The sequence below is a fragment of the Gekko japonicus genome, unplaced genomic scaffold (genome assembly GCF_001447785.1).
Source record: "Gekko japonicus isolate JY-2015 unplaced genomic scaffold, Gekko_japonicus_V1.1 scaffold409, whole genome shotgun sequence".
Taxonomy (NCBI): Eukaryota; Metazoa; Chordata; class Lepidosauria; order Squamata; family Gekkonidae; genus Gekko; species Gekko japonicus.
The window spans coordinates 294,778-308,811 of NW_015161963.1; the positions used below are offsets into that span (position 1 = coordinate 294,778).

Consider the following 14,034-nt stretch of genomic DNA (forward strand, 5'->3'; position numbering starts at 1 on the left):
TATGTGGCCTTGGATGCAGGGAGAAAAAGGCACCTTTTCTGGGGAGAACAGCAGGCAGACTGCAACAAAATTAGCATCATTCAGGAGACAACTGAGTAGCTGGAAGAGACAGACAAGACATCCATCCTTTGAAGCACCGGTGCTTTTTGGAAGAAACAAGAGGAGTACATGAAATGTCTTCTGCATTATCCGGGTTTTTACCCTGCAAAGAACTCAGGTACCCATTTGAAAGCTGCCCAGCTTTATTATACCCCACTATTTCATAGGTCTGGGTTGCTTGAAATATCCTCTCTTTTAAATATGAGACCAAGTGATTGCCATCCTGTGTTCCTTCAGTGGCCACTCCATCGCCCCCTGGTGTCCCATTTTTGGATTGTCACCACCCCAATAGGGATTTAGTGCCAGGGAAGAAGGGAATTTCCACCCACAGCTTTCTTCTAAGGTCATCTGATTTTACTTAAATTGTGTCTTACACAGATCACCACACAGGATAATCAGCAGCTGACTGTGGGCCTTTAAAAATGGCGTACTCCAACACAACTTTTCCTCTGGTGCAGGAAATACCACTTTTGCTTTGAAGCAAGGCAAGAATGGGATAAGGTAGGGAAGAGAAGACTGGGACGAGAAACATAGTGGAAGGTAATCACATATGGAGAAGTAGATGCCTGTCTCAAAGGCTGAGACCCGCTCCCCTTTCCCCCAGGGCCAGGCACTTATCAACTGGCTCAAAGCCTATAAGCCACATGTACAGGGTGAGCTGTGTCCTCAAGACAGTCATCAATTTCCTAAACCACATAATGAGCCTACCAAACAGGGAAAGCACAGGTAGAATTTTTTTGGGGGGGGGGGGAATCCCTTCATTTTTTGCTTTCACTTCATAGCTAAGTGCAAGGGCCGCACCTCGCCATACTAGGAAAGCCTCTAGAGTCTGATAATGGCATGAGGTGAAGCCCTGGTCCAGGAAAATACAGGATGATTAACACTACCATTTATTATGATAATACCTTTTCAGGAACTGTTGCGTTTTCAGCAGATAAAGGAGAAAGCCTTGGGAAGACCTAACCTACCGTGCGGCATGTCCATCAGGCAGCTCCTGGTAACACTCATTCCTTCCCCACCTCACTTTGCGCACCCTATCAAGGAAAGGGTAAAACTGTCCTATGGGATAAGAAGCTGGGGGAGGTGGCCAAGGTGGCAATGCTTAGCTCTGCCTACTTCCATTTCCTGGACACAAAAGGCCTTTCCCCTACCCCGACTCCCTTTATCTTCATAAGAACCTCCTGAGGTATGTTAGGCTGAAACAGAGACCGACCAAAGGTCACGCAGGGAGCTTCAAGTCAGAGCAGGGAATGGGATCTGCTCCCCCACAGGTTACTCTGGCCCTCCAGCTATCATAACCACGTGCTGGCTCTGGGTATCCTCTTTGCAAGCAGGTGCACAAAGAGTGCCCTAAGAACACGCAAGGCCAGAAACTGCTGAAGAGACAGTCCTGCGCCTTTTAAATGTGCAGTAACTCATTTTAAGTTCCTATCCTGATGCTGTCTTTGAGAATTGCTGCGCAGCAAGAAAACTGCGAGGCAATCAAAATCAAATCTATTGGCTGAACCACTGGCATCCCCAAAGTTATTCACCAGCTCCCAGGACCCTTCAAAGGGAGACTGATACTTAACTTTCACTCAGTACCTGCAAAAGGCAGCAGCCTCAGACTGCAGAATCTGGCCCAGTGGTCTCTGGACAGAAAGTGGTCTCTTCTGGGGGAAGGGGGAGAATACACAAGACATACAGGCCAAGTCTGTCCAGTGACAAGAACTGCTACATCAGTTAACACTTCATGGTCTGACCTGTTATCTGACTAAAGTATCACCGGAAACCAAAGGGGCCAAGGAAGTAACATTGCCGGGAAGGGCCGAGTTGCAAGCAGAGCTCTTTTACTGTCGTATCAGGTCACCCTTCATTTCACATCTTGTCTTGCAGGATGTTTCACAAGAGGCAACGGAGCAGGCACCAAGCTCTTCTGCTCTCCTTCTGTGCATCCAGAATAGCTAGTAGTAGCACAAAGTCTGAAGGATGCAGTTGTAACAGCTACTGCCCTCCATTGTACGCATAGTCGGCCTTATTGTGCATGATGAGCTTGTTGTCCACAAAGTAGAAGCTGTCTGAGCGGGTCTCATAGGGGTTTTCAACCATTAGGCGGACTGCAGTAGGTAGGAGAGAAGAGTCTGTTATTCACAGCAGAAAAATAAACAGCACCCTGAAACGGCTTGGCGTGAATCCTACAGCTGCCAGAAGAGAGGAAAGCCAACCAACTTGTTTCAGAAGTGTTCTTTGAATTGCATACTAAAAATTGGCTAGATTACATAGAGTCCCTCCACTCCATCCACCTGTGCCTTGGGAATTTCAAGGAAATCCAAACTTTGCTGCCAAAGCCCCCCCCCAGCCCATCCCCACTACAGTCACAGCCAAAAGCTTCTAATCCAGCAGCCTTCATTTCAGGTTGTGCTAATGAGTTCTGTAAGCTAACCGTCATGTATAGGAATACGTCCTTGCCTCTGTCCCAGATCTACCCCCTATAAAGTTCACTGGGTAATCCCAAATTCTGGGACTGTGTGAAGGTGAAGAGAGTGTTCCTTATTTACTCCTTCTGCACCATTCATAACCTTGCCAATGCCATCGTGTCTGCCCTTAGAAAGAATTCCTTTCGATCTAAAGAGCTCCACGGCCTCTTTATGCCCTTCCCCAGAGGAAAGATGCTTCAGCCCACAAACAGCTGGTCAGGATCTCCCATCAGTGAGTCAGAGCCTGGGAGTGGTTCTCCTTCCAGCCTCCTTTCTGACATTGGCCTAGGATAAGCCTCAGAAGTGTGAGAGGGGGTTCAGATTCACCCCTGGCCCTCTCTCTCTAGCTGCCCTTCTCTCCCTGCAAGCTGCAGAACAGGTCTGGCTCTTCCACCCTTAGTCAGTTTTTTAAAGGTGCTGGGCTTGCAGGAAGGACCAGCACCTTCCTTAGGAGCCCAGGACCAATGTCTCATCCTCCAGGGCTCCTCTGTCTCGCCTGTTTGCCTCAAAGGGCCATGCGCTTGGCCCATGTGGGCTCGCACCCTCCCTCTCCCATGACTGACTGTTCGTGTCATGCCTCCCTCGGATATAGCTGCTTCTGTGGCCTCTGCTTCCTTCTGGCACTACCTGGAGGATTCTCCTCCTTTGTAGGCTGCTGGAAACTGCCTCTAACAGATCCTCTTTAAATAACCTAACAATGGCCTAGGGAATGGAGGTGAGATGAGGTCAAAAGCTGAAGCTCTGCGCTGCCTTTCTAACAGGGCTGCTGCGCTCATGGATATTTTTTTCCTGCATAAAAAGCAGGAAATTTCCATAGTAACAAGAACTGCCCAGACAACATTGTGTCCAATCTGTGCAAAATTCACTTGCCTCCCCTTTTTCCTCTGCTGAAAATATACCTTTTATTTTCCCTGAAGTAAAAAGGAAACTGTGGGGCAGTTCTAGATGCTCCTTCATAGCCACCATGGGGAAGGGGGCAGAGCTAAGCTCCATGAGCCACATTCCCTCCCATCCAACTCTTTAAATGTACTCCCCTTCTTTCCCTACCGAGGTGTGCTGCAGTTACAGTGCAGAGTGATAAGGAAGGTAAAGGGGGGGTATATATTTTAAATAAACAGATATGAGGGCAAAAAGGGGAAGGAGTGGGGTGCAGCAGTGAGGGGCTCACTAACGGGAATGCACGAGCGCTGTTCCTCTCCATTCCAGTGCCACTTGCTCCTGCTACCCTCCTGGGGTTGCATTTTCACATGCCCTTGTGGATGCGGAGGATGATATAAGCCGACTGATGGCAATTAGAGCTGGCAATCATTCTGGCTTTGAGTCAGTCAGCCAGCCCACCAGGACTAATGAAAAACCACAGGACACGGGAGATGGTAAAAAAAAAAAAAGCTATATGAAGGTTCATTTTACCATATGTGGTGGACTTGTGAGAAAGCAAAACTATTTTGGACTAATATACATGGGGAGATGGAGAAAATAATGAAATGTAAATTTAAAAAAGAACCGGAAATATTATTGTTGGGCTTGAAAATGGAAGAAGTTAATTTGTCAAACAGGACATTAATGTGGTATATGATAACAGCAGCAAGAATGTTATATGCCCAAAGTTGGAAACAAGATAGAATTCCAGAGAGAATGGATAAAGAAGCTACTTTTTATGGCTGAAATGGACAAACTAACAAGGAAACTTAAGGATCTGGAAGCAGAAGAATTCTTTGCAGATTGGAAAGACTTTAAGGACTATTTAGAGAAATACTGGGATGTGAAGGACAATTTGGTTTGCTTTGGAAATTATTGACATTATAGAAATAGAATAGAATGAAGACGAACAAAGATAGAACTGGAATATAAATTACCTATGGTTGTGTAATAACGGATTATAAGTATGTGAAAATACAATAATGAACTGGTGGGTGGAAAGCTGTGGGAAGCCAACAAAAGGGTGGGGGAGATAGAGAGAAAGGGATACAAAAGAAATGTGATATATGTGAAATGTGTAATATCCTAATAAAAATTTGTTTTTAAAAAAAAGCTACATGGGGGGATACAACACAGAGCTAACAGCCTCACTTTTTGCTCTGTTTTGCATAAGTCACCTGTCACTACATTAGTTGCTCTGAAACAGCCTTTCCTTCCTCAGCTGCTGGGTGGTCTAAAGCAAACAACAACTACTTGTCAGGGTGGCAGTGAAGACAGCTCTACTGCAATGCTGACAACTCTACCTCCCTAAAACAAAACCTGCACATGAAAACACTGAATTTTCTTCCCTCCATAGGAAATTATCTTGACTGGCTGAATTGGAAGATCAAAGTCTGGGTGGTTACGATCAATCTACTGTGAAGAATTCTGAACTGGGCTGTACAAAGGAGTCTCCCTGTAATAGAAGAACGAGGACCAATGTAGTTGTGACATTTGTACCCTGCCCTTCCTCCAAGACAGAAGACAGAAAGTCTGCATAGATGGCTGGATACTGTGCAGTTAGCTTCATGGCTGAATGGGGATTTTATGTCCGAGTCCAACATTCTGCTGACTATACACCCTACAACAGCTCTACTGTGTGTATCATCACTATACCAATCACTAGGCATTTGGCATCACCTGACACTGAACTTTACCTGCTTTCAAAACTGACAGCTACTGAGTGAGAAAGTGACAAGTAGAAACCTTTGCTTTCTTGTGTCCTACTTTGCTCTCCTCTTTCATCAGCAGTTGTGAGAAATGAATGGCACTGACAGAGCCCTGTCTACTGAGCTAAGCTGTATATGAGCAGCATTCAGTGGTGCCAGGTAAAATTCCCCCTTAGACACAGAAAAAGCTGGGCTGACCAAACTCAGGCATCAGAGGCTCCCTGGAAAGAACCCAAACTAGAGTGTAGCTCTGGGTCAATAAATGCTACGGAAACAGGAATCACTTCCAGCAAACAAACGAGGCAGTAAAAGAAACTGGAACACACAAGCTGGCAGCCCACAAAAAACTAATATTCTCCTGCAGGATTCTAAGTTCTCAAGGGCTTGGATCAAGCTGCTATCTCCCCTGCACCCCTCATCCCCAACTCTCAGCTTCTGGAGTAATCTATCAACAGGACAGTTTCTGAAGGATTTTTCGTTTTGGATAATTTATTTATTTAGGAGATTTCTATGCCACCTTTTCAGAGCCCTACTCGAGGCAGCTTACAGTTAAAATAATATATTATCAATATAAAAACAACCCATTAAAACCATCCCAAGGGCATAACCAGCATAAAATTACCCATAAAACACACCTCACACTAGAAGCATACCATTAAAAAGCTCAAAAGAGAAAACCTCTAATTAAAAGCCTGGGCAAAAAGAGGTGTTTTGACCCAGCACCTAAAAGACAGTAAAAGAGGCTCCAAGAAAGCCTCAAGGGGGAAGGCTGAAGGGGGAAGGCTGCCTTATACTGAATCAGAGCCTTGGTCCATCAGAGTTAGTATTGTCTACTCGGACTGGTAGTGGCTCTCCAGGGTCTCAGACAGAGGTCTTTCACATCAACTACTGTCAGATCTTTTAACTAGGGATACCGGGGATTGAACCTGGGACCTTCTGCATGCCAAGCAGATGATCTACATCTGAGCCACAGCCCAGGGCACCAACACAGAAAATGCCCTGTATCTAGTTGCCACCAGCCTCACTTCTAACGAGGTGAACCTGCTCCTTCAGGGAGAGTGCAACCCTTCCACATAATTTACAGTCTTATTTCTGCATTCTTGGGAACCTCCTAAATGTGTAAAGACCCCAACTTTGTTGGTGAGTATCCTGGCTTTGATGCTTTCATCATCAGCATAGAAGCCAATCAGTTTACTATTAGAAATAGTTACAGGAAGGATTACCCACAAGGAACTGTACTGAGAGGAGAGTCAATTCTGAAATCCCTCCTCACCTCCCCATTTATCCACCTCCATGATTCTTTTCTCAGAGGCCTGAAAAGGCTGATTTTCTACACTCCAACATTTCAGTCCCCTCATCAAGCCATTTGAGTGTGTGTGTGTGGGGGGGGGTACTTTCCTTTTGGTTCATTTACAGCCATACTTTGCTGCATATCTCAGAATCCCCCAAGTCTGTAGCCAAAGTCTGTAGATGCCCCAATTTTGATGCTTTCATTGACTTGATGGAGTGTGCCAATTTCCTATTAGATACAGTGACAGGCTGGGGGCCTGCCTCATGCATAGCTCTAAGCCCAAATGGTAAAATGCAGAAGCAGGCTATGTGTTACTTCTCTTCCACCACCCGAAGTGATGTATGAGAGATTTAGGAGAAGGGGAAAGGGAGGCTAGGGAATGAATGACACACAGTATGTATTCCCCCAGCCCTAATTTTACCCCCTATTTCAGGAAATTAAATGAGAAGTGATAGAGCAGCAGGCACGACTGAAATCTTAACAGGGACAGCTGGAGCAACTGAGAGAAGGAGGAAGTACAAAATGTAAATGGAATCAACTTCCACTATGCCAAATGACAAAAGGAATCTGGGAGGAGATAGCGAAAGGGGAAGTTTTCCTCTTCCAATTAGTAATGGGCCCCACAGTTCTTTTGTCTGTAACATGAGACAAGACCCCCACATCAAATTGTACAAAGGTTGTTCATTTAAATTTGAGACTCATTAATTGGGTCTCCATTTTATCTGCCAGAAGTCAAGGAGCAGATAACAATGGGGAAACTGCAGCAGGCAGTGCAAGCACCTTTCTCAGATTTACACAATCCTGCAACCAAACCAGGAAATGAACACAAGTGCAAATGACTCAGCAGCCCCTGCTCCTAACCACATTCTTCCTTTCCATCAGCAGGCTACCCGCCTTACAGACTCAGGACACAGTTGGCAGCACAGCTCCTCAGTAGGGAGAGAGAGCTCTGTGTACCAAGCATGAACAAAGCACTGGAAGACAGCATAGTGGGTCGCCTGGCTGGGGGAAGAGTGAGAAGGCAGACCTTTGGCAGGGAGCAGGGGGAGTCTCTGAATGGAGAAGCTGCACATTTATTACTTCTCTCTAACAGTGGTGTATGGGAGAGTCTACGAAACGAGTGTCTCATACCATGATCCTCTGCCCAGTAATAATACAACGAGTGGCTCAAGCCAATCACAAAAATAGCTGAACAGGATGACTGTCACCTAACTAATAAGATTTCTGCACATCTGGGAGACTCCCCAGATATGCAGGAAAATTATGACTCTGTAAATTAACAAGGGGGAACAGCCCAAACTGGCCTGATCACGACGACTGAGCATGCTTCAGCAGTTGAGAGTCAAATGTGGGGGAGAGAACAAAGAGGGGCATGTATATGCACGGATATACACATGAGAGATTCCCTAAAAGTTCCTTTCTACCCCACCATTTGATTCTTTACAGGCCTTCATCCTGTTCCCTCTAAATACTCAGTTTGTGATCAGGAGTCTAGCACCCCCAACTGCAGATAAAGTGAGCTTTTCTGCATGATCATGAAATTTCCTAAGCAAATGCACACAAAAATTAGCTGATAAATTAAAAACACCTCCTCCACAAAAACCCAGCCTGATCAGCACTGGACATGCTCACTGTCCTTGCAACACTGGGAGTAGCTGAGAGACAGTGGGGTGGGGGAGAGAGATAACTGATGGAGAAATTGGCCTCTCCAAGCTCCTAACATCTAAGTATTCTGGAAATCTGGCTTGGGTTGAGTGGTTTCTGATTAACACGTTGCCCAGTTGGCAAAGCTATTGTCACAATCTTGAACCCTACAGACCATCGGTCTGAGCCTGCCATTGCAATCTTCCATGGGAAAAATACTTACTAAGGTCCTCTGAAAGCTGAGGGAACTCATAGATGTGTTCACAAGTGTTCCTGCTGTTTGGGATGCAGAAGCCAAAATCAAAGTCAAAGTTCTTGAGCAGGCAGTCTCTGAAGTAATGTCTCTCAATCATGCGGAAGTTCGATACAGGCTTGCCTCCCACTGTGAATTCAACACTGCAAAGGAAGGATGGACAGAAGAACAACAAGGCAGGAAAAGTGATACTAGGGTTGTCCCTAAGGATAACACCTGTGCTGAACTTATGATAACCAGGGCTGTGTCTATGCTGCAAGAATGCCCAGAAGGTATAAGAAGTGGTAAAAACCACAGAACACAGCTTCGTAAGAATGTTGTTTTATTCAAATAGAGGAAATGCAAGTTTCTGGTTCCTATGGTTGTGAAGATATGCTTGAAAGTACATGGGCAATCCCCACTGAAATCTTAAAGGGCTGAGTGAGAATTCCAGTGATCACTGGACTGGGTGTGTGTGTGTCTGATTCTTTGTACAGTTCCTGGCCCCTCTCCATGACTAGCTACTTAAGTTATGTAAAATAAATTACACAAAATCAGAATAATTATGAACCCTTGCTTAATTTATACAGGTTGCAGAATTCAACTTTTCTAGTTTCAGAAGTGATTTTTTAAAGCACCCCTGTACATAGCTCAGTATGGAGGGAGGTTTCAAGTGGTATGCTGCAGAGGCTACTGTCCTTGAGCCTGATACTCATCAATAATTTTGTTAATAACCAGGATGAAGGGGTGGAGAGAATTCTTATAAAATATGAAGGCGATACAAAAAATAGTCAACAACTTAAAAGAGAGAAATAAAATCAAAGTGATGCTGAATAGGCTGTAAATTTCAGCTGAAACTAAATGAAATTCAACAAAGAAATGCTAAGGTCTGCACTTAGGTGAAAACAAATACACAAATATAGGATGGAGAATATTTTGCTTAAAGTAGTACACACAAAAAGGGTTTGGGGATTTCAGTCAATCACAAATGACCTGGTGCTTGCACATACGCTAAATAATGCAGTTTCAATCTACTGCAGCGACTGTTTGCAAGTGGATTTTGCCATTTCACACATTAAAATCCAGTTGCAAAGTGCACTGAAAGGGGACTGAAAGTGTATTATTTAGTGTGTGTTGTGAAAGCACCCAAAACGAACCAGCAGTGTGATGCAGCTCCAAAAACAAGTCAATGTGCAATAGAAGTGCAATATTCACGTCAAAAGAAGTAATAGCTCTACTTTATTCTGTGCTAGTCAGACCTTCTCCAGAGTACTGTGCTCCGTTCTGGACATGTTTTAGGAAGCCTGTAGTCAAACTGGAATAAGTTAACCCAAAGACAATTAAGATGGTCAGGGTCTGGAAAACAAGTCCTACAAGGAACTGGAAAATGTTTAGGCTGGAAAAGAGAAAACTGAGGGGGAGACATAACTGCACACTTCAAAACCTGAAGGGCTGTCATACAGAAGAGAGCGAGGACTTGTTCTGTGCTGCTTCAAAGGGCAAGACTAGAAATAATGGCCGTGTGTTACAAGAGAATAGATGTAAGGTGAACATTAAGAAAGAGCAGCTTGACAATGGAACCAATTTGAGGGGGGGGCAGGCTGTGCAGCTTTCAGCAACTACAGCGAGCCACCTGTTGTGGATGTTCTAGTTTTGGGCTTTCTGCATCAAACACAGAGTTGAAACTGGGGCTTATAAAATCTCTTCCAACTCTAAGATTCTTTTTGGATTACTGAACTTGCCTCTTATCTACTCAGAATTACTTCACGACAATGGCAGACCTGGGACAGAAGTAATCAGCAAAGGTGGCCTCACTCTCTCCCCATCCCTTTTACTCACGTTGCACCAACTGTCCGGAGGCGCAGAAAGGCAGGAGTGAACTGGTAGCGAACAAACCGCCCTGCACTGGAGTCAACTTCTCCGCTGTCATCATCATCATCATCATCTTGTTCTGCAAGAACCAATGACTAAAGAGTCAGCAATTAGACAATAATGCAAACATTTGGGGTTAAGGCATGCCCATCCTTAAGGCACAACATCTGAGTAGTACAGTTTTGAGAGGGGAGCTTTTCCAATCAAGGCACTCACTGCCAAATCCAGCCTTTCCAGCTAATTAGCTCACTGACAAAGCAACTCTAAGCTATAATAGAGACAGATTTAGGTCAGAGGGGTGTGGGGCAGGCAGACAGGTAAAGAGCTCGTTGGGGGGGAAGGTTAGCACAACAGCATCTAAGCCATATTGTGCAAAACATAATAATGGTCTTAAATTACTGTGATAATATAATGCAGAGACAACCCTACGACAACAAGATGTATTGAGGTGGTAGATCCTGGGCAACACAGTAGGAGACAGCTTTGAGTAACAGGACACAGTTGTCAGGAACTTTTTCCCATGCGAGTCCAACATGGACAAGATCTACTCAAGCGCACGGTAACACTATTTCAAGGTTTTGTTCCAGTGGTTTGTGCCTCATGTTAATAGGGAGGCAGCAAAGAGATACTATTTATATTTTCCGGCTTCAGATAATAAAGTATCTTGGGACATACCTGGGGAGTGGAAAGTCAGGGCAATAAGAATTAAACCACCACACAATTGTTAAAGATATCTTCTGAACTCTAAACTTCAGTGTTACACCATACAACCTAACAGCATTAAAAAAAAGTTCCTGTTTACCTTGTCATGCAAAAAGGCCTTAGAGTGAACCAGAAACAAGAAAGAAGAAACATGACAGATACCAGCTCCATAAGGCAACTAAAAAAATGGAACTGAAACCAGTGATGGACTACCCCTGATATGATGAATAATAAAAGCTGCAACAACACAATTTAGTAACCAGACAACAATAAACTGGGCAGCCAAGGATAACCGATGAACACACAGTAAATGGACAATGGCTAATTCTGGAGTTACACAAATTCCTATGGGGCTGTGTGGGATAGGAATATCACATGCATAAATCCTACAATCCTGTGTTTTGCTCTGAAATTGTGAAAAAAGGGCACAATAATTGCATTTCCAACAGATCGTGCATAACAGCTTGTGTCAAATTTGCTTAATTTTTGTTCCAGATGCAAATCTGGGGCTTGCTGCCAGGTTTATAAAATTATGCATAGGGTGGAGAGAGTTGACAAAGAGAAATTTTTCTCCCTCTTCCAAAATACTAGAACTCGACGGCATTCAATGAAACTGATGGGCAGTAGATTCATGATGGACAAAAGGAAATACTACTTTATACAGAGTGATTAAAATGTGGAATTTGCTGCCAGGGGATGTTGTGATGGCCACAGGAATAAATAGTTTTAAAAGGGGATTAGTTAGATTCATGGAGGAAAAGTCTATCAATAGCTACTAGTCATGGTGACTGAGGGGAACCTCCACATTCAGAGGCACAGATCCTCTGAATCCCAGAGCCAGAAGGCAGTATCAGGGGAAAGCTTTGGCCTTTATGCCCTATTGTTCACCATCCAGAGGAACTGGCAGGATGAGACAGGATGCTGGACTAGATGAACCATTGGTCTGATGCAGCAGGGCTCTTCTTATGTCCTTATGTGAGGGTGGTAGTGAAAAGTACCACCAAGTTGCAGATGATTTATGGTGACCCAGTAGGGGTTTCAAGGCAAGAGATGTTCAGAGGTGGTTTGCCATTGCCTGTCTTTGCATAGTGACCCTGGACTTCTTGGTGGTCTCCCATCTAAATACTGACCAGGGCCAGCCCTACTTAGCTTCTGAGATCTGATGAGATCAGGCTAGCCTGGACCATACAGGACAGGGGTGCTTACTGCCTAGGACTTGATAAAGCTATATGAATGTAGGTGCATGGACAGGCACTCCCAGTCTTTGGCAGAAATTATCTACGTTGCTTCTTAAACCCTACCCTAGATTTCAGGATTTTGAAGAAGCCATGCAGGTGGGGACACAATATGATGCCAAGAATTTCTAGACAAAAAAAAATGAGACTTTTGGATCTCATAAACAATTTTGTAATTTTCCTGTTGCTTTTTTCCAGCTGGCTTACCTAAAGCAGAAGGTTTGGCAATTTCAAACAGCACTGTCCCAGTTTCTAGGTCCCGGATCTTGAACTTGGTGAAGTCAATATTGTAGATATTGTCTTCAGGTTTGCACAAATAGTCTAGGAGAATGAAAAATAAGAAAACCGGCATTCAAAAGCCTAGAATGGGAATCAACACATACAGAATACAGAAGATGGTCCCCAGCACCATTAGGGAAAATGATCTTAGGAAGCAAAAGTGAAAAAATGTATCTTCTTGATAGCTAGGAGAACTGCTAACTGGAGTGGACAACATAGTGCTAGGTGAACTAAGTGCAGCAAAAACAAACTTCGCATAAGATTTTATTGATTTATTTATAAGATGACGAAGAAGACCAGATTGGATTTATATCTTGCCCTTCACTACCCAAAGGAGTCTCAGAGCAGCTTACAATCTCCTTTCCCTTCTCCTCCCCACAATGGACACCATGTGTGGTAGGTGGGGCTGAGAAAGCTCTTTCAAGAACAGCTCTGAAAAAAATTGTGACTGACTCAAGGTCACATTTGCAGCTACATGTGAAGAAGTGGAGAATCAAACCCGGTTCTTCCAGCTTAGAGTCCACGCTCCTTACCACTACATGAATCTGTCATACACACACACAATTCAGGTACAGTTTTGTTTAAAAGTGTCTACTTATACTGGACAATGCCAGATTTCCATCACCGCACATGAAAGAGGTGGCTGATAGCTGTGTTGCTGAGGAAAAGAAATTCTAAGTCAGAAGAACAGATAAGAACCTCCCTGTAGAAGCATGGGTGTGGTGGGTGCTCTTCTGAGAACAGGAAGTTGTCCAAACTATTTGATGGCTGACTCTAGTAGTAGTTTTCTGCCGGACAAAGTACAAAAGCCATTCAGCACAAAGACACTAAAAACTGAAGCTGGGGTTCAGGGCTATTCAAAATAACAACAGCATTGGTCTTACAGAGCCTATCACACATGCACACTGCAAGCAAAAATGCTAGGTTGTGTGCAGGTGACCAGTTTATTGGGGTCTCAACAGGGTTATTCAGAACTTATATCAGGGTGCTCACTATGTGCACACAGGAGAATCACGTTTGGTGCCAACAGCAAAGCTTCTTTATTCAGGATGGTAGTACGACAAAGGCCAACTGCAAATAATATATCGCCAACAGTACCAAAATAAGATGTTAACTATTTTTATGCCCACAAGAAGACAACAAATAAAACCACACCAACCAGACTGATATTATTATGCTTTGCTACTTCCAGACATGGAGAAATTATAGCTGATTTGTTTGCGAGGTCTGAATGCAGTTTGTTTGGGAGTGCAAAAGTGGTATTCTTAACTTTAATTTATAGCTGGTTTGTTAACTATGGTGAATAGTAATTTTGGTATGCTGGGGTGTCCAGATTCAGAAATCCCCAGTCTAGATTTAGTCAAACTACTTCATGCAAGTAAAAACACTTATTTTCTATGAAAACAAAATCCACAGACTACACTTCAGTTCTGAAAGGGGTGTGTGTGGGGGTGTTGCATGGGGCAACTATTCAGAGTAGGGCAAAACTGGCACGGGGATACCTGGGAATTAAGCAGCCTCAAAAGGATGTATTTCTGAGCAATAACAAGGTGAAGTTGAAGCTGGGACGCTCAGAGGTCCTACAGACTGTTCAGCA

The 14,034-nt window shown here is 44.1% G+C and overlaps 1 protein-coding gene across 1 annotated transcript in view; it reads right to left on the bottom strand.

The window, feature by feature from the left end:
• Nucleotides 1–428: 428 nt before the first annotated feature.
• UNC119B (unc-119 lipid binding chaperone B) overlaps nucleotides 429–14,034 on the bottom strand; it is a 14,261-nt gene continuing 655 nt past the window's right edge. Inside the window, exons 2-5 of the mRNA XM_015429616.1 lie at nucleotides 12,366–12,479; nucleotides 10,189–10,300; nucleotides 8,341–8,513; nucleotides 429–2,195 (exon numbers count right to left, since the gene is read on the bottom strand). Coding sequence (XP_015285102.1) covers nucleotides 2,083–2,195; nucleotides 8,341–8,513; nucleotides 10,189–10,300; nucleotides 12,366–12,479 — 512 coding nt within the window. The 3' untranslated portion in view covers nucleotides 429–2,082. The remainder of the gene's footprint in view (nucleotides 2,196–8,340; nucleotides 8,514–10,188; nucleotides 10,301–12,365; nucleotides 12,480–14,034) is intronic.